The following is a 20,027-nucleotide window of genomic DNA, read 5'->3' as shown; positions in this document are numbered from 1 at the left end:
CCCCCATCCCGGTCTCTCCCCATCGATCCCCATCCCTCCCGGTCCCTCCCGGTCCCTCCCCATCCCTCCTGCTCCATCCCCGTCCCTCTCCGGTCCCTCCCCCGTCCTTCCCTCCCCATCCCGGTCTCTCCCCATCGATCCCCATCCCTCCCGGTCCCTCCCCATCCCTCCCTCCCCATCCCTCCCGGTCCCTCCCTCCCCATCCCAGTCCCTCTCCGGTCCCTCCCCATCCATTCCCGGTCCCTCCCCGCTCCATCCCCATCCCTCCCGGTCCCTCCCCATCCCTCCCTCCCCATCCCGGTCCCTCCCGGTCCCTCCCCATCCCTCCCTCCCCATTCCCGATCCCTCCCCATCCCGCCCTCTCCCCATCCCCGGTCCCTCCCTCCCTCCCTCCCTCCCCATCCCAGTCCCTCTCCGGTCCCTCCCCATTCTTCCCCATCCATTCCCGGTCCCTCCCCGATCCCTCCCCATCCCTCCCGGTCCCTCCCCGTCCCGTCCCCCCTCCCCATTCCCGATCCCTCCCCATCCCTCCCGGTCCCTCCCTCCCCATTCTTCCCCATCCATTCCCGGTCCATCCCCATCCCTCCCGGTCCTTCCCTCCCCATCCCGGTCCCTCTCCGGTCCCTCCCCATCCCTCCCGGTCCCTCCCCGCTCCATCCCCATCCATCCCCGGTCCCTCCCTCCCCATCCCGGTCTCTCCCGGTCCCTCCCCATCCCTCCCGGTCCCTCCCCATTCCCGTCCCCCCTCCCCGCCCCTCGGGGCTCCCTCCCCGTGCCCGTCCCGCGGATCGCCGCCGGTGCCCGGTGCCAGAGCAGCGGGGGCGGCCATGGGCAAGGACTATTACCGCACGCTGGGGCTGTCGCGGGGCGCCTCGGCCGCCGACATCCGCCGCGCGTACCGGCGCCAGGCGCTGCGCTGCCACCCGGACAAGGACCGCTCACCGGGCGCCGAGCAGCGCTTCAAGGAGGTGGCCGAGGCCTACGACGTGCTCAGCGACCCCAAAAAACGGGAGATCTTCGACAAGTACGGGGAGGAGGGTGAGCGGCGGCACCGGGGGCACGGGCAGGGGCGGGGGGTTGGGGGGCGCGGGAGGGTGAGGGGGTGGGTGGGGACAGGGGTTGGGGGTCCAGGGGTAGGTGGGGAGGGGGTCTGGGGGGCACAGGAGGGGTCGGGGGTAGGTGGGGAGGGGGTCTGGGGGGCACAGGAGGGGAAGTGAGAGGGTCAGAGGGTCGGGGGTAGGTGGGGAGGGGGTCTGGGGGGCACAGGAGGGGTCGGGGTAGGTGGGGAGGGGGTCTGGGGGGCACAGAAAGGGGTCAGGGGTAGGTGGGGAGGGGGTCTGGGGGGCACAGGAGGGGTCGGGGGTAGGTGGGGAGGGGGTCTGGGGGGCACGGAAAGGGGTCGGGGTAGGTGGGGAGGGGGTCTGGGAGGTACAAGAGGGGCAGTGAGGGGGTCAGGGGGTCCAGGGTTAGGTGGGGAAGGGGTCAGGGGCAGGTGGCGAGGGGGTCTGGGGGGCACTGGAGGGGGAATGAGGAGGTCAGAGGGTCTGGGGGTAGGTGAGGAGGGGGTTTGGGGGGCAAGGAAGGGGTGAGGGGTAGGTGGGGAGGGGGTCTGGGGGGGCACAGGAGGGGCAATGAGGGGGTCAGGGGGTCCAGGGTTAGGTGGGGAGGGGGTCTGGGGGGGCACAGGAGGGGCAATGATGGGGTGAGGGTGGGGGGGACATTGGGGATGAGAGTGAGGGGTGGGGGGCTTGGGGGTGACAGCCAGGCAGGTGAGGGGGTGAGGGGGTGAGGGGGTGGGGACAGGGACAGGGACAGGTGAGGGGGACAGGGACAGGGACAGGGACAGGGACAGGTGAGGGGGTGGGGACAGGGACAGGTGAGGGGGACAGGGACAGGGGGTGAGGACAGGTGAGGGGACAGGTGAGGGGAACAGGGACAGGGACAGGTGAGGAGGCCAGGGGGTGAGGACAGGTGAGAGGGCCAGGGCCAGGTGACAGGGACAGATGAGGGGGATGAGGACAGGTGAGGAGGGCAGGTGACAGGGCCAGGTGACAGGGCCAGGTGACAGTGACAGGGTGACAGGGTGACAGGGCCAGATGAGGGGCACAGGGAGGTGAGGACGGATGAGGGGACAGGGAGCGAGGACATGTGCCAGGGCCGGGTGCCAGGGCCAGGTGCCAGTGCCAGGGTTGGGGGTTGAGGTGGGCGCAGCAGGGCGGGCTCAGGGCTCCGGTGGCACCGGAGGGGCACCCACGGGTGGGGGGCTCCACGCCGGGCACCCCGCGCGTCCGGCAGCGCCCGGGGGAGGCCGCGAGGGCGCCGGGGCGGTGCCGGGGGTGCCCGCTGGAGCCGGCTGGGCCTGTTGGGGCCCGTCCGGGACCGTCAGCGGCGGCGTCGGCGCCACGGGCAGAACCGGTTCCGCCGCGGTTCCCCGCGCCCCACGCCCTGCCCTGCCCGCGGCTCTCCCCACGGCCGGGGAGGGGCCGACGGGCGCCTTCCTCCCACAAACCCCCCAACCCCCAAAAATCCGCCAGGGCTGAAAGGGGGAGCCCCCGCGCCCGGGCCGGGGGGCTCCAACGGGCCCACCTTCACCTACACGTTCCGCGGCGACCCGCACGCCATGTTCGCCGAGTTCTTCGACGGGCGCAACCCCTTCGACACCTTCTTCGTGCAGCGCAACGGCGACGATGAGGACGGCGACGAAGGCTTCAACACCTTCCACGTGGGGGGCTTCGGCAGCGTCAGCTTCCCGCGGGGCCGGGCGGGCGAGGGCCGCAAGCAGGACCCGCCCGTGCTGCACGAGCTGCGCGTGTCGCTGGAGGAGATCTACAGCGGCTGCACCAAGAAGATGAAGATCTCCCACAAGCGGCTGGGCCCCGACGGGAAGACGGTGAGGAACGAGGACAAGATCCTGACCATCGAGGTGAAGAAAGGGTGGAAGGAGGGCACCAAGATCACCTTCCCCAAGGAGGGCGACCAGACGCCCAACAACATCCCGGCCGACGTGGTGTTCGTGCTCAAGGACAAGCCGCACGACGTGTTCTGGCGCGACGGCTCCGACATCGTCTACCCGGCCAGGATCAGCCTGCGCGAGGTCAGCGGGGACGGCCCGGTGGCCTTGGGGACATCGGGGTGGCGCTGGGGACGTCAGGGGGTGGGTGGGCTCGGGGACATCAAGGCTAGATAGGCTTGGTGTGGACGTTGGAGATGGGGTGGTCTTTGTGGGGACGTCAGGGGTTGGTCTTGGTGGGAACGTTGGAGATGGGGTGGTCTTGGTGTGGACGTTGGAGATGGGGTGGCAGTGGGGACGTCAGGGCTGGGTGGTCTTGGTGGGGACATTGGAGATGGGGTGGTCTTGGTGGGGATGTTGGAGATGGGGTGGTCTTGGTGGGGACATCAGGGCTGGGTGCTGGGTGGTCTTGGTGGGAACGTTGGAGATGGGGTGGTCCTGGCGGGGATGTTGGAGATGGGGTGGCAGTGGGGACGTCAGGGCTGGGTGGTCTTGGTGGGGACATTGGAGATGGGGTGGTCTTGGTAGGGATGTTGGAGATGGGGTGGTCCTGGTGGGGATGTTGGAGATGGGGTGGTCTTGGTGGGGATGTCGGGGGTTGGTCTTGGTGGGGACGTTGGAGATGGGGTGGTCTTGGTGGGGATGTCAGGGGTTGGTCTTGGTGGGGACGTTGGAGATGGGGTGGTCTTTGTGGGAATGTCAGGGGTGGTCTTGGTGGGGATGTTGGAGATGGAGTGGTCTTGGTGGGGATGTTGGAGATGGGGTGGTCCTGGTGGGGATGTTGGAGATGGGGTGGTCTTGGTGGGGATGTTGGAGATGCGGTGGTCTTGGTGGGGATGTTGGAGATGGGGTGGTCTTTGTGGGGATGTCGGGTTGGTCTTGGTGGGGACGTCAGGGGTTGGTCTTGGTGGGGATGTTGGAGATGGGGTGGGCTTGGTGGGGACGTTGGAGATGGGGTGGTCTTGGTGGGGATGTCAGGGGTTGGTCTTGGTGGGGACGTTGGAGATGGGGTGGTCTTGGTGGGGATGTCGGGTTGGTCTTGGTGGGGACGTTGGAGATGGGGTGGTCTTGGTGGGGATGTCAGGGGTTGGTCTTGGTGGGGACGTTGGAGATGGGGTGGTCTTGGTGGGGACGTTGGAGATGGAGTGGTCTTGGTGTGGATGTTGGAGATGGGGTGGTCTTGGTGGGAACGTTGGAGATGGAGTGGTCTTGGTGGGGACGTTGGAGATGGGGTGGGCTTGGTGGGGACATCAAGGGTGGGTGGGCTTGGTGAGGACATCAAGAGGTTGGTGTTGATGGGAATGTTGGAGATGGGTTGATCTTGGTGGGGACATTAAGGCTGGGTGGGCTTGGTGAGGACATCAGGGGGGACATTGAGGGTGGTTGCAGTGGGGACATTGGAGATGGGGTGGCCTTGGTGGGGACATTGAGGGTGGGCTTGGTGGGACACTGGAGATGGGGTGGTCTTGGTGGGGACATTGAGGGTGGGTTGCAGTGGGGACATTGGAGATGGGGTGGTCTTGGTGGGGACCTCAGGCTGGGTAGGCTTGCTGGAGACGTTGGAGATGGGTGGCAGTGGGGACAGGGTGGCATGGGTTGGTCTTGGCGGGGACATTAAGGCTGGGTGGGCTTGGTGAGGACATCAGGGGGGTGACAGTGGCGACATTGAGGGTGGGCTTGATGGGGACGTCAAGAGGTGGATGGCCTTGGTGGGGACATCAGGGGTTGGTCTTGATGGGAACATTGAGGATGGGTTGGTCTTGGTGGGGACATCAGGGGTTGGTCTTGATGGGAACATTGAGGATGGGTTGGTCTTGGTGGGGACATCAGGGGTTGGTCTTTGTGGGGACAATAGGGGTGGGTTGGTCTTGGGGGGACCTTGGAGATGGGGTGGGCTTGGTGAGGATGTTGGAGATGGGGTGGGCTTGGGGACGTCAAGGGGTGGGTGACGGTGGAGACATGGGGTGGTTGGTCTTGGTGGGGACATTGGAGATGATTTGGTCTTGGTGGGGACATCAGGGGGTAGGTGGGCTTGGTAGAGATGTCAGAGCTTGGGGAGACTCAGGGGTGGGTGGGCTTGGGGACATCAAGAGTGGGTGGGCTTGGTGGGAACACCAGGGGCTGGTGTTGATGGGAATGTTGGAGATGAGGTGGGCTTGGTGGGGACATCAGGGCTGGGTGGGCTTGGGGGGAATGTCAAGGGGTTGGTGGGCTTGGTGGGGATGTTGGAGATGGGGTGGGCTTGGGGACATCAAGGGATGGGTGGGCTTGGTGGGAACATCAAGGGATGGGTGGTGGTGAGGACATGGGGTGGTTGGTGGCGCTGGGGTGATTGAGGATGTGTTGGTCTTGGTGAGGACATGAGGGTGAGTGGGCTTGGTGGGGGACATCAGGAGGTGGGTGGGTGGGATTGGTGGGGACATTGGAGATGGGGTGGGCTTGGTGGGGATGTCAAGGGGTGGGTGGGCTTGGGGACATCAAGGGTAGGTGGGCTTGGTGGGAACATCAGGGGTTGGTGTTGATGGGAATGTTGGAGATGAGGTGGGCTTGGTGGGGACATCAGGGCTTGGTGGTTGGGCTTGGTGGGGATGTTAAGGGGTGGGTGGGCCTGGAGACATCAAGGAGTGGGTGGTGGTGAGGACATTGGAGATGGGTTGGTCTTGGTGGGGACATCAGGGCTTGGTGGCTGGGCTTGGTGGGGATGTTGGAGATGGGTGGCAGTGGGTACATTGAGGACGGCTTGGTCTTGTTTAGGACATCAGGGGTTGGTCTTGGTGGGGACATGAGAGGTTGGCTGTGGTGGGGACGTTGGAGATGGGTTGATCTTGGGGGGGACATTGGAGGTGGGGTGGGCTTGGGGACATCAAGGTGTTGGTGTCGGTGGGAACGTTGGAGATGGGTTGGTCTTGGTGAGGATGTTGGAGGTGGGGTGGGCTTGGGGACACCAGGGGCGGGTGGTGGTGGTGGGGACACTGAGGGTGGGTTGGTCTTGGTGGGGACGTTGGTATGGGTGACAGCGGGGACATCAGGGGGTAGATGGCAGTGGGAACATGGGGCGGTGGTGGGGATGTCAGGTGGGGACATTGGGGTTGGGTTGGTGACCGTGGGGACATCAGGGCTGGTCTGGGTGGTGTTGGGGACATTGGGGTTGGGCTGGTGGTGGAGATGTTGGAGGTTGGTTGGTCTTGGTGGTGGTGGAGACCTTGGGGCTGGGGTGGTCTCAGTGGGGACATTGGGGTTGGCTTGGTGACAGTGGGAACACTGGGGGGTTGTCTTGGTGCTGGTGGGGACATCAGGGCAGCTCTGGGTGGCAGTGGGGACGTCAGGGTTGTGTTGGTGGCCATGGGGACATCGGGGTTCGGATGGTGGCCCTGGGGACACTGGGGTGGGCTGGTCTTGCTGGGGACACCAGGTGGGGACATCGCAGGTGGGTCACCTTGGGTGGGGGGGCACGATGGGCGGTCACTCGGGGCGGTGGCAGGACATGATGGACGGCCAGGGGGTCACTCTGGGGTCACTCTGGGGGAGGTCACTCCAGAGGTCACTCTGAGTAGTGGCAGGACATGCTAGGAGGTCACTCTGGGTCACTTTGGGTCACTCTGGGTCACTTTGGGGTCACTTTGGGTCACTTTGGGTCACTCTGGAGTCACTTTGGGTCACTTTGGGTCACTCTGGGGGTCAGTCTGGGGCCATGCTGGGGGTGTCCCTTGGCCCAGCACTGACAGGTCCACCCTGTCCCCTGTCGGTGACCTGTCCCCTGTGTCCCCGTGTCCCCTGTCAGTGACCTGTCCCCGTGTCCGCTGTCCCTGACCTGTCCCTGTGTCCCCCATGTCCCCTGTCCCTGACATGTCCCCGTGTCCTGTGTCCCCGTGTCCCCTGTCCCTGACCTGTCCCCGTGTCCCCTGTCCCTGACCTGTCTCTGTGTCCCCTAACGCTGACCTCTCCTTGACCTGTCCATCGTGTCCCTTGTCCTCATGTCCCTGTGTCCCCAAGCTGTCCCCGTGTCCCTGATGTGTCTCCAGTGTCCCCCTAGGCTCTGTGTGGCTGCACAGTGACCGTCCCCACCCTCCATGGCCGCTCCATGCCCATGGTGTTCCAGGATGTGGAATGTCCCCATGTTCCTCACCTGCCCTGATGTCCCTGACGTGTCCCTGACGTGTCCCCTCCATGTCCCCATGTCCCCAGGCTCTGTGTGGCTGCACGGTGACCGTCCCCACCCTCGATGGCCGCTCCATGCCCATGGTGTTCCAGGACATGCTCAAGCGGGGGGTCCCTTGTGTCCCCCATGTCCCTCTGTCCCTGACGTGTCCCTAACGTGTCCCCTCCGTGTCCCCAATGTGTCCCCAGGCTCTGTGTGGCTGCACGGTGACCGTCCCCGCCCTCAATGGCCGCTCCATGCCCATGGTGTTCCAGGACATGCTCAGGCCGGGGGTCCCCTGTGTCCCCCATGTCCCTGACGTGTCCCTAACGTGTCCCCATGTCCCCATGTCCCCAGGCTCTGTGTGGCTGCACAGTGACCGTCCCCACCCTCAATGGCCGCTCCATGCCCACGGTGTTCCAGGATGTGGAATGTCCCCATGTCCCCCATGTCCCTCTGTCCCTGACGTGTCCCTGACGTGTCCCCATGTCCCCAGGCTCTGTGTGGCTGCACAGTGACCGTCCCCACCCTCAATGGCCGCTCCATGCCCATGGTGTTCCAGGATGTGGAATGTCCCCATGTCCCCCATGTCCCTCTGTCCCTGACGTGTCACTGACGTGTCCCCAATGTCCCCAATGTGTCCCCAGGCTCTGTGTGGCTGCACGGTGACCGTCCCCACGCTCGACGGCCTCTCCATGCCCATGGTGTTCCAGGACGTGGAATGTCCCCATGTTCCTCACCTGCCCTGATGTCCCCATGTCACTGACATGTCCCCATGTCCCCGTGTCCCCAGGCTTTGTGTGGCTGCACGGTGACCGTCCCCACCCTCCATGGCTGCTCCATGCCCATGGTGTTCCAGGACGTGGAATGTCCCCCATGTCCCTAACGTGTCCCCATGTCCCCAATGTGTCCCCAGGCTCTGTGTGGCTGCACAGTGACCGTCCCCACGCTGGACGGCCGCTCCATGCCCATGGTGTTCCAGGACGTGGAATGTTCACATGTTCCTCACCTGCCCTGATGTCCCTCTGTCCCTGACGTGTCCCTAACGTGTCCCCTCCGTGTCCCCATGTCCCCAGGCTCTGTGTGGCTGCACGGTGACCGTCCCCACGCTGGACGGCCGCTCCATGCCCATGGTGTTCCAGGACGTGGAATGTCCCCATGTTCCTCACCTGCCCTGATGTCCCCATGTCACTGACGTGTCCCCATGTCCCCACATCCCTGCCGTGTCACTGACCTGTCCCCAATGTGTCCCCAGGCTCTGTGTGGCTGCACAGTGACCGTCCCCACCCTCAATGGCCGCTCCATGCCCATGGTGTTCCAGGACGTGGAATGTCCCCATGTCCCCCATGTCCCTCTGTCCCTGAATGTGTCACTGACGTGTCCCCAATGTCCCCAATGTGTCCCCAGGCTCTGTGTGGCTGCACAGTGACCGTCCCCACCCTCGATGGCCGCTCCATGCCCATGGTGTTCCAGGACGTGCTCAGGCCGGGGGTCCCCTGTGTCCCCCATGTCCCTGACGTGTCCCTAACGTGTCCCCTCCGTGTCCCCATGTCCCCAGGCTCTGTGTGGCTGCACGGTGACCGTCCCCACGCTGGACGGCCGCTCCATGCCCATGGTGTTCCAGGATGTGGAATGTCCCCATGTTCCTCACCTGCCCTGATGTCCCCACGTCCCTGACGTGTCCCTAACGTGTCCCTAACGTGTCCCCAATGTGTCCCCAGGCTCTGTGTGGCTGCACGGTGACCGTCCCCGCCCTCAATGGCCGCTCCATGCCCATGGTGTTCCAGGACATGAAACACCCCCATGTCACTGTGTCACTGACCTGTCCCTCTGTCCCTCACCTGTCCCCATGTCCCCAATGTGTCCCCAGGCTCTGTGTGGCTGCACGGTGACCGTCCCCACCCTCAATGGCCGCTCCATGCCCATGGTGTTCCAGGACGTGGAATGTTCACATGTTCCTCAGCTGCCCTGATGTCCCCACATCCCTGACGTGTCCCTAACGTGTCCCCATGTCCCCAATGTGTCCCCAGGCTCTGTGTGGCTGCACGGTGGCCGTCCCCACCCTCGACGGCCACTCCTTGCCCATGGTGTTCCAGGACATGAAACACCCCCATGTCCCCACATCCCTGACGTGTCCCTAACGTGTCCCCTCCGTGTCCCCAATGTGTCCCCAGGCTCTGTGTGGCTGCACGGTGACCGTCCCCACGCTGGACGGCCGCTCCATGCCCATGGTGTTCCAGGACGTGCTCAGGCCGGGCGTCCGGCGCCGCGTCCCGGGCGAGGGGCTGCCGCTGCCGCGCTCGCCAGAGCTGCGCGGGGACCTCGTCATCGAGTTCGAGGTCAAGTTCCCCGAGCGGATCCCGCCCGCCCACAAACCCCTCCTGGAGCAGATCCTGCCCCCATAGGGGACCCCCAAAACACCCCCGGGGGGTGCGGACTCGGGGGGACCCCCCAAAACAGCCCCGGAGCTGGGGGGGCTCGCTGGGCTCATCCTCATCCTCCTCCTCATTCTCATCCTCATCCTCGGGGGGTTTGGGGTGTCCCTGTCCCTGATCTCAGAGGGGTTTTGGGGTCACCCCACTGTCCTGGGGGGTTTGGGGTGTCCCTGTCCCTGATCTCAGGGGGTTTTGGGGTCACCCCACTGTCTTGGGGGGTTTTGGGGTGTCCTTGTCCCTGATCTCAGGGAGTTTTGGGGTCACCCCACTGTCTTGGGGGGTTTTGGGGTGTCCCTGTCCCTGATCTCAGGGGGGTTTTCGGGTCACCCCGCTGTCCCAGGACTTTTGGGGTCACCCCACTGTCCTGGGGGTTTTGGGGTGGCCCTATCCCCAATCTCAGGGGGTTTTGGGGTGTCCTTGTCCCCAGTCTCAGAGCTCTAAAAGGGTTTTGGGGTCACCCCACTGTCCTGGGAGGTTTTGGGGTGTCCCTGTCCCCAGTCTCAGAGCTCAGAGGGGTTTTGGGGTCACCTCACTGTCTCAGAGGGGTTTTGGGGTGTCCCTGTCCCCAGTCTCAGAGCTCTAAAGGGGTTTTGGGGTCACCCCACTGTCCTGGGAGGTTTTGGGGTGTCCCTGTCCCCAATCTCAGAGGGGTTTTGGGGTCACCCCACTGTCTCAGGGGATTTTGGGGTGTCCTTGTCCCCGATCTCAGAGCTCTGAGGGGTTTTGGGGACACCCCATATCTCAGAGGGGTTTTGGGGTGTCCCTGTCCCTGAGCTCAGGGGGATTTTGGGGTCACCTGGTTTGGGGTCACCAGGGACATCTCAGAGGAGTTTTGGGGTCACCCCACTCTCCAGGGGGTTTTGGGGTGTCCCTGTCCCCAGTCTCAGAGTTCTGAGATTTATTGGGGTCACCTCAATGTCTCGGTGGGTTTTGGGGTGTCCCTGTCCCTGATCTCAGGGGGATTTTGGGGTCACCCTGCAGTCCCGGGGGGTTTTGGGGTCACCCCACTGTCTCAGGGGTTTTGGGGTGTCCCTGTCCCTGATCTCAGAGGGGTTTTGGGGTCACCCCACTGTCCTGGGAGGTTTTGGGGTCACCTGGTTTGGGGTCACCAGGGACGTCTCAGAAGGGTTTTGGGGTCACCCTGCAGTCCCGGGGGGTTTTGGGGTCACCCCGCTGTCTCAGGGGGTTTTGGGGTGTCCCTGTGCCCGATCTCAGTGGGGTTTTGGGGTGCTCTTGTCTCCAGTCCCTGAGCTCAGAGGGGTTTTGGGGTCACCCCGCTGTCCCAGGGGGGGTTTTGGGGTCACCTGGTTTGGGGTCACCAGGGACAAGGTCTCAGGGGGTTTTGGGGTGTCCTTGTCCCCAGTCTTGAAGCTCTGAGGGGTTTTGGGGTCACCTCAATGTCCTGGGGGGTTTTGGGGTGTCCTTGTCCCCTGTCCTTGATCTCAGGGGGGTTTTGGGGTCACCCCGCTGTCTCAGGGGGGTTTTGGGGTGTCCCTGTCCCCCCACCTCTGCTCTTGGCGTCCCCGGGTGTCCTTGTCCCCCAATTTGGGGGTCCCCAGGTCCTTCTCCCCCCAATTTTGGGGGTCCCCGGGTGTCCTTGTCCCCCAATTTTGGGGGTCCCCAGGTGTCTTTCTCCCGCCATTTTGGGGGTCCCCCAGTGCCCTTGTCCCCCCCATTTTGAGGGTCAGGAACCTCTGAAGACCCCTCCCCATTTTGGGGTCCCCAGGTGTCCTTCTCCCCCCAATTTTGGGGGTCCCCGGGTGCCTCTTTCCCCCCAATTTTGGGGGTCCCCAGGTGTCCTTCTCCCCCCATTTTGGGGGTCCCCCAGTGCCCTTGTCCCCCCCATTTTGAAGGTCAAGAACATCTGAAGACCCCTCCCCATTTTGGGGGTCCCCGGGTGTTTTTCTCCCCCCATTTTGGGGGTCCCCAGGTGTCCTTCTGCCCCCCAATTTTGGGGGTCCCCGAGTTCCCTTGTCCCCCCCATTTTGAGGGTCAAGAACATCTGAAGACCCCTCCCCATTTTGGGGGTCCCCGGGTGCCTCTTTCCCCCCAATTTTGGGGGTCCCCAGGTGTTCTTGTCCCCCAATTTGGGGGTCCCCAGGTGTCCTTGTCCCCCTCATTTTGAGGGTCAAGAACATCTGAAGACCCCTCTCCATTTTGGGGGTCCCCAGGTCCTTCTCCCCCCAATTTTGGGGGTCCCCAGGTCCTTCTCCCCCCCCAATTTTGGGGGTCCCCGAGTGTTCTTGACCCCTCCCCAATTTTGGGGGTCCCCGGGTGTCCTTCTCCCCCCATTTTGGGGGTCCCCCAGTGCCCTTGTGCCCCCCATTTTGAGGGTCAAGAACATCTGAAGACCCCTCCCCAATTTGGGGGTCCCCAGGTGTCCTTCTCCCCCCCCCCATTTTGGGGGTCCCCAGGTGTTCTTGTCCTCCCCCCCCAATTTGGGGGGTCCCCACGCCCCTCCCCTCCCCCTCAGTGCTGTATTTAGGGGAGGGGTCCCCCCATCCCCTCCCCCCCTTTTTGGGCTCCCTTCATTTTGGGGGGGGTCCCAAACAAGGGGGGACCCCCGGGGGGGGTGGGGGAGGGGCCGCGGGCGGCTCGGGGGGGGGGGTGGGGGGGTGGGGGAGGGGCCCTCGCGGTTTTTGGGGTGAAACCGCCCGGAAAAGGGGCCGAGATTAAAAAAACCCTAAAAAAGCCAAAGGGGGCGTGGTTTATTTGGGGAGGGGGCGTCGGAGGGGGGTGGGGGGGGGGGATTTTGGGGTGGGGGAGGGGCACAGAGGGTTTGGGACCCCCCCCCCCCCAAAATCACTCAGGGACCCCCCCCGGTTTTTGTGAAGCCTCAAATGGGGGCTGATAACCCCCCCCAAAATGGGGGCATGGAGACCCCTCCCCAAATGGGGTCTGAGACCCCTCCCCAAATGGGGACTGAGACCCCTCCCCAAATGCGGTTTGGGACCCAAAATGGGGTCTGAGACCCCTCCCCAAATGGGGTCTGAGACCCCTCCCCAGATGGGGTTTGGGAACCAAAATCAGGTCTGGGACCCCTCCTCAAATGGGGTTTGGGACCCTAAATGGGGTTTGAGACCCCTCCCCAAATGGGGTTTGGGAACCAAAATGGGGTCTGAGACCCCTCCCCAAATGGGGTTTGGGTTCCAAACCTCATTAAGGGTCCCTAAATGGAGTTTGGGACCCCTCCCCAAATTGGGTGTGGGACCCCTCCCCAAATGGGATTTGGGACCCTAAATGGGGGCATGGAGACCCCTCCCCAAGTGGGGTTTGGGACCCTAAATCGGCTTTGGAACCCTAAATGGGGTTTGGGACCCCTCCCCAAATTGGCTTTGGGACCCTAAATGGGGTTTGGGACCCTAAATGGGGTCTGAGACCCCTCCCCAGATGGGGTTTTGGACCCTAAATGGGGTTTGAGACCCCTCCCCAAATGGGGTTTAGGAACCAAAATGGGGGCATGGAGACCCCTCCTCAAATGGGGTTTTGGACCCTGAATGGGGTTGGGACCCCTCCCCAAATGGGGTTTGGGACCCTAAATGGAGTCTGAGACCCCTCCCCAAATGGGATTTGGGACCCCTTCCCAAATTGGGTCTGGGACCCTAAACGAGGGCATGGAGACCCCTCCCCAAATGGGGTTTGGGACCCTGAATGGGGTCTGGGACCCCTCCCCAATGGGGTCTGACTCCCCCCCCAGGTCCTGCCAAAGCTCCAGAACATCCCCTGGGCGTTCCAGGTGTCACCCAGGTGTCCAGATCCAGGAGGTCCCCCAGGTGTCCAGGTCCCACCAAAGGTCCAGGAGGTCACCCAGGACCTTTCAGGGGTCTCAGGATGGACCCAGGTGTCCAGGTCCAGGCAGGGCTGAGGTGTCCAGGTCCTACCAAAGGTCCAGGAGATGATCCAGGTCCTTTCAGGTGTCTCCAGGTGTCCAGGTCCCACCAAAGCTCCAGAACATCACTTGGACGTTTCAGGGGTGTCAGCATGGACCCAGGTGCCCGGGTCGAGGTGGACCCCAATGTCCAGGTGCCACCAAAGGTCCAGGAGGTCACCCAGGACCTTTCGCTGGTCCCAGGATGGACCCAGATCCAGGTGTCCAGGTCCCACCAAAGGTCCAGGAGATGACCCAGGACATCCCAGGGGTCACCCAGGACCTTTCAGGGGTCTCAGGATGGACCCAGGTGTCCAGGTCCAGGCAGGCCTGAGGTGTCCAGGTCCTACCAAAGGTCCAGGAGATGATCCAGGTCCTTTCAGAGGTCACCCGGGTGTCCAGGTCCCACCAAAGGTCCAGGAGATGATCCAGGTCCTTTCAGAGGTCCCCCAGGTGTCCAGGTCCTACCAAAGGTCCAGGAGGTCACCCAGGTCCTTTCAGAGGTCCCCCAGGTGTCCAGGTCCCACCAAAGGTCCAGGAGGTCACCCAGGACCTTTCAGGGGTCTCAGGATGGACCCAGATCCAGGTGTCCAGGTCCCACCAAAGGCCCAGGAGATGACCCAGGTCCTTTCAGGTGTCTCCAGGTGTCCAGGTCCCACCAAAGCTCCAGAACATCACTTGGACATTTCAGGGGTGTCAGCATGGACCCAGGTGCCCGGGTCGAGGTGGACCCCAATGTCCAGGTGCCACCAAAGGTCCAGGAGATGATCCAGGACCTTTCAGAAGTCACCCAGGTGTCCAGGTCCCACCAAAGCTCCAGAAGATCACCTGGACATTTCAGAGGTCTCAGGATGGACCCAGATCCAGGTGTCCAGGTCCCACCAAAGGTCCAGGAGATGACCCAGGACATCCCAGGGGTCACCCAGGTGTCCAAGTCCCACCAGGGCTCCAGAACGTGACCCAGCTCCTTCCCTGATGTCCCTCACTGTCCCCTCTGTCCCTGCTGTCCCCGCTGTCCCCTCAATGTCCCCCAATTGTCCCCAGTGTCCCCCAATGTCCCCAATGTCCCCCCAATGTCCCCGCTGTCCCCATGTCCCCCTCAGCATCCCCCAATGCCCCCAGTGCCATCCCAGTGTCCCCTCAATGTCCCCAATTGTCCCCCAGTGTCCCCAATTTGCCCAGTTGTCCCCCAATGTCCCCAATGTCCCCTCCTGTCCCTGCTGTCCCCTCTCTGTCCCTCTCTGTCCCCCTCTGTCCCCTCTCTGTCCCTCTCTGTCCCCTCTCTGTCCCCTCTGTCCCTCTCTGTCCCCCCTCTGTCCCCCTCTGTCCCCCCTCTGTCCCTCTCTGTCCCCCCTCTGTCCCTCTCTGTCCCCCCTCTGTCCCCCTCTGTCCCCCCTCTGTCCCTCTCTGTCCCCCCTCTGTCCCCTCTCTGTCCCCCCTCTGTCCCCTCTCTGTCCCTCTCTGTCCCCTCTCTGTCCCCTCTGTCCCCTCTGTCCCCTCTCTGTCCCCTCTGTCCCCCTCTGTCCCCTCTCTGTCCCCTCTGTCCCTCTCTGTCCCCCTCTGTCCCCTCTCTGTCCCCTTTTGTCCCCCTCTGTCCCCCTCTGTCCCCTCTGTCCCCTCTGTCCCCTCGCTGTCCCCTCTCTGTCCCCCTCTGTCCCTCTCTGTCCCCTTTGTCCCCTCGCTGTCCCCCTCTGTCCCCTCTCTGTCCCCTCTTTGTCCCCGCGCTGTCGCAATCCCCGCTGGCCCCGCGCCCGCTCCTTCCCCGAAATGAGGAGCGCGAGCCCCGCCCCTCCCCCACCCCGACCGGTGCCACCACCCCCACCCCCCCCCCCTTTGTCACCAGGGTCCCCAAGGTGCCACCCCCAGACCCACAGAGGTGACCGCAGGTGACAGAAAGCGGCCAAAAGTGACCAAAGGTGACCAAAAGTGACCAAAAGTGGCCAAAAGTGACCAAAGGTGGCCGCAGTGGCCGGAGGTGGCCGGAGGTGGTCACGGGTGGCCAAAAGCGACCAAAAGTGGCCGGAGGTGGCCGAGGGTGACAGGAAGTGGCCGGGAGTGACCACAGGTGACCAAAGGTGGCCAAAGGTGACCAAAGGTGGTTGGAGGTGGCCGGGGGTGACCAAAAGTGACCAAAAGCGACCGAAAGTGACCAAAGTGACCGAAAGTGACCAAAAGTGACCAAAAGCGACCAAAAGTGATCAAAAGGGACCAAAAGCGACCAAAAGTTACCAAAAGGGACCAAAAGCGACCGAAAGTGACCAAAGCGACCGAAAGTGACCAAAGGTGGCCGGAGCGCCCCTCCCCCACCCTGACCCCCACCTTGACCCCTCCCCCGGGTGGGGGCGGGGCTCGGGTTACCCATGAACCCCCTGGGTGCCGCCCCCATAAAGGGACGGGGGACATCCCCCCCCCCCCGTGTCACTGTCCCTGTCCCTGTCCCTGTCCCTGTCGCTGTCGCTGTCCCTGTCCCTGTCCCTGTCGCTGTTGTCGCCGCTGTTGTCGCCGTCGTTGTCGCTGTTGTCGCTGTCGCCGCTGTTGTCACCATCGTTGTCGCTGTTGTCGCTGTTGTCGCCGCTGTCGCCGCGGCCATGGGGGCTCCGGCGCTGCCGCCCCCTCCTCATCTTCATCCTCCTCCTCCTCATCGTCACCGTCGGCTCCTCCTGCTCCTGCTCGGATCCCTGGCGCTGCTCGGGACCCCCGCCCGCGCTCAGCTGTGAGACACCGGGGACCCCCGCCCCAAATCCACCCCAATGGGACCCCCGCCCCAAATCCACCCCAATGGGACCCCCGCCCCAAAATCAACCCCAATGGGACCCCCACCCAACCCAACCATGGGACCCCCGCCCCAAATCCACCCCAATGGGACCCCCGCCCCAAAATCAACCCAATGGGACCCCCACCCAACCCAACCATGGGACCCCCGCCCCAAATCCACCCCAATGGGACCCCCGCCCCAAAATCAACCCAATGGGACCCCCACCCAACCCAACCATGGGACCCCCGCCCCAAATCCACCCCAATGGGACCCCCGCCCCAAATCCACCCCAATGGGATCCCCGCCCCAAAATCAACCCAATGGGACCCCCAACCCACCCATGGGACCCCCAACGCAACCAAAACCCAACCATGGATCCCCACCCAACCCAACCATGGGACCCCCGCCCCAAATCCACCCCATGGGACCCCCCAAACCCCACTCATGGGGACCCCCACCCTAAATCCCACCCCTAACTACGGGACCCCAAACTCATCCCACCCATGGGACCCCCATGTGCCATCCCATTGCCGTCCCCAGGGTGACCATGGTGGCCCCACCATTGGTGTCCCCAGGGTGACCATGGTGGCCCCATCCCGTGTCTGTCCCCAGGGTGACCATGGTGGCCCCATCCCCTGTCTGTCCCCAGGGTGACCATGGTGGCCCCACCATTGCCGTCCCCAGGGTGACCATGGTGGCCCCACCATTGGTGTCCCCAGGGTGACCATGGTGGCCTCACCATTGCCATCCCCAGGGTGACCATGGTGGCCCCGGTCATTGCCGTCCCCAGGGTGACCATGGTGGCCCCATCCCATATCTGTCCCCAGGGTGACCATGGTGGCCCCACCATTGCCATCCCCAGGGTGACCATGGTGACCCCACCATTGCCGTCCCCAGGGTGACCATGGTGACCCCACCATTGCCGTCCCCAGGGTGACCATGGTGGCCCCACCATTGCCATCCCCAGGGTGACCATGGTGGCCCCACCATTGCCATCCCCAGGGTGACCATGGTGGCCCCATCCCATATCTGTCCCCAGGGTGACCATGGTGACCCCATCCCCTGTCTGTCCCCAGGGTGACCATGGTGGCCCCATCCCCTGTCTGTCCCCAGGGTGACCATGGTGACCCCACCATTGCCATCCCCAGGGTGACCATGGTGGCCCCATCCCCTGTCTGTCCCCAGGGTGACCATGGTGGCCCCATCCCCTGTCTGTCCCCAGGGTGACCATGGTGGCCCCACCATTGCCATCCCCAGGGTGACCATGGTGGCCCCACCATTGGTGTCCCCAGGGTGACCATGGTGACCCCACCATGTCTGTCCCCAGGGTGACCATGGTGGCCCCATCCCGTATCTGTCCCCAGGGTGACCATGGTGGCCCCACCATTGCCATCCCCAGGGTGACCATGGTGGCCCCATCCCCTGTCTGTCCGCAGGGTGACCATGGTGACCCCACCATTGCCATCCCCAGGGTGACCATGGTGACCCCACCGTGTCTGTCCCCAGGGTGACCATGGTGTCCCCATCCCATATCTGTCCCCAGGGTGACCATGGTGGCCCCACCATGTCTGTCCCCAGGGTGACCATGGTGACCCCATCCCCTGTCTGTCCCCAGGGTTACCATGGTGACCCCATCCCCTGTCTGTCCCCAGGGTGACCATGGTGGCCCCATCCCGTGTCTGTCCCCAGGGTGACCATGGTGGCCCCACCATTGCCATCCCCAGGGTGACCATGGTGGCCCCACCATTGGTGTCCCCAGGGTGACCATGGTGACCCCACCCCATATCTGTCCCCAGGGTGACCATGGTGGCCCCACCATTGCCATCCCCAGGGTGACCATGGTGACCCCACCCCATATCTGTCCCCAGGGTGACCATGGTGGCCCCACCATTGCCATCCCCAGAGTGACCATGGTGGCCCCACCATTGGTGTCCCCAGGGTGACCATGGTGGCCCCACCATTGCCATCCCCAGGGTGACCATGGTGGCCCCACCATTGCCATCCCCAGGGTGACCATGGTGGCCCCACCATTGCCATCCCCAGGGTGACCATGGTGACCCCATCCCCTGTCTGTCCCCAGGGTGACCATGGTGGCCCCACCATTGCCATCCCCAGGGTGACCATGGTGTCCCCATCCCCTGTCTGTCCGCAGGGTGACCATGGTGGCCCCGGCCGTGCTGCGGCTGGACACGGACGAGCTGGTGCTGCTGGAGGCGCCCGGGCTGAGCGCGGCCACCCAGGCCCTGCTGCTGGTGCACGACTTCCCCCAGAAGCGCCAGGTGCTGTTCCGGACCAACGTGGAGCTGAGCCCCGCGCAGGGCATGATGGCCACGGCCACCATCAAGGTACGGGGTCACCTCCCCCTTCTGGTCAGTGTCACCTCCCCACCCTGGTCAGTGTCACCAACCCCCTCTGGCCACGGCCACCATCAAGGTACGGGGTCACCTTGTCACCCTGGGTGGTGTCACCTCCCCCTGGCCATGGCCACCATCAAGGTACGGGGTCACCTCCCCCTTCTGGTCAGTGTCACCTCCCCCTGGTCAGTGTCACCATCCCCTTCTGGTAACTGCCACCACCCCCTGGCCACTGTCACCTCCTCCTTCTGGTCAGTGTCACCTCCCCCGCTGGTCACTGACACCATCAAGGTATGGTGTCACCTCCCCCTTCCAGTCACTGCCACCACCCCCCTGGTCAGTGTCACCACGCCCTGGTCACTGTCACCACCCCCCTGGTCAGTGTCGCCATCCTCTTCTGGTAACTGCCACCACACCTCTCTGGTCAGTGTCACCACCCCCTGGTCACTGTCACCTCCCCCTGGTCAGTGTCACCTCCCCCTGGTCACTGTCACCTCCCCCTTCTGGTCAGGGTCACCATCAAGATATGGTGTCACCTTGTCATCCTGGTCAGTGTCACCTCCCTCTGGTCAGTGTCACCATCCCCATCCAATCAGTGCCACCACCCCCTGCCCACTGTCACCTCCTCCTTCTGGTCAGTGTCACCATCAAAGTATGGTGTCACCTCCCCATTCTGGTCACTGTCCCCTTCTGGTCAGTGTCACCTCCCCATTCTGGTCACTGTCACCCCCCCCCCCGGTCACTGTTACCACCCCCTTCTGGTCAGTGTCCCCTTCTGGTCACTGTCACCACCCCCTTCTGGTCACTGTCACCCCCCCCTGGTCACTGTCACCACCCCCTTCTGGTCAGTGTCCCCTTCTGGTCACTGTCACCACCCCCTTCTGGTCAGTGTCACCTCCCCATTCTGGTCACTGTCACCCCCCCCTGGTCACTGTCACCACCCCCTTCTGGTCAGTGTCCCCTCCTGGTCACTCTCACCACCCCCTTCTTGTCAGTGTCACCTCCCCATTCTGGTCAGTGTCACCACTCCCTGGTCAGTGTCACCTCCCCCTTCTGGTCAGTGTCACCATCCCCTTCTGGTCAGTGCCACCTCCCCCTGGTCAGTGTCACCTCCCCCTGGTCAGTGTCACCTCCCCATTCTGGTCACTGTCACCGCCCCCTGGTCACTGTCACCTCCCCCTTCTGGTCAGTGTCACCATCCCCTTCTGGTCAGTGCCACCTCCCCCTGGTCAGTGTCACCTCCCCCTGGTGACCATCACGGGTCACTGTCCCCACGGTCACTGCCCGGGACGGGAAACGGGAACTGACCCCGAGCGGGGCTGGGAGTGGCCGGAGGGGGACAGCGGGGTGGGGACAGCGGCGTGGTCACTCTGGGGACAGTGGGGTGGGGACAGCGGGGTGGGGACAGCGGCGTGGGGACAGCGGTCACTGTGGGGACAGTGGGGTGGTCACTCTGGGGACAGTGGG

At 64.0% G+C, this 20,027-nt stretch overlaps 2 protein-coding genes across 2 annotated transcripts in view; both read left to right on the top strand.

Moving 5' to 3' along the window:
* Nucleotides 1-821: 821 nt before the first annotated feature.
* On the top strand, nt 822-9,911 carry DNAJB1 (DnaJ heat shock protein family (Hsp40) member B1). Its single transcript, XM_058042606.1, has 4 exons — nt 822-1,038; nt 2,535-3,094; nt 9,323-9,740; nt 9,836-9,911. The coding sequence occupies exons 1-3, from the start codon at nt 828-830 to the stop codon at nt 9,551-9,553; spliced, it is 1,002 nt and encodes a 333-aa protein (XP_057898589.1). The 5' UTR covers nt 822-827; the 3' UTR covers nt 9,554-9,740; nt 9,836-9,911.
* Nucleotides 9,912-16,010: 6,099 nt separating this feature from the next.
* The window catches only part of LOC131095021 (A.superbus venom factor 1-like), a 76,998-nt gene continuing 72,981 nt past the window's right edge, over nt 16,011-20,027 (top strand). The window contains 2 exon segments of the mRNA XM_058042612.1: nt 16,011-16,164; nt 18,359-18,551. Coding sequence (XP_057898595.1) covers nt 16,040-16,164; nt 18,359-18,551 — 318 coding nt within the window. The 5' untranslated portion in view covers nt 16,011-16,039.

Source organism: Melospiza georgiana, chromosome 32, assembly GCF_028018845.1.
Source record: "Melospiza georgiana isolate bMelGeo1 chromosome 32, bMelGeo1.pri, whole genome shotgun sequence".
NCBI lineage: Eukaryota > Metazoa > Chordata > Aves > Passeriformes > Passerellidae > Melospiza > Melospiza georgiana.
This window is presented reverse-complemented; position numbering and strand designations above follow the sequence as displayed.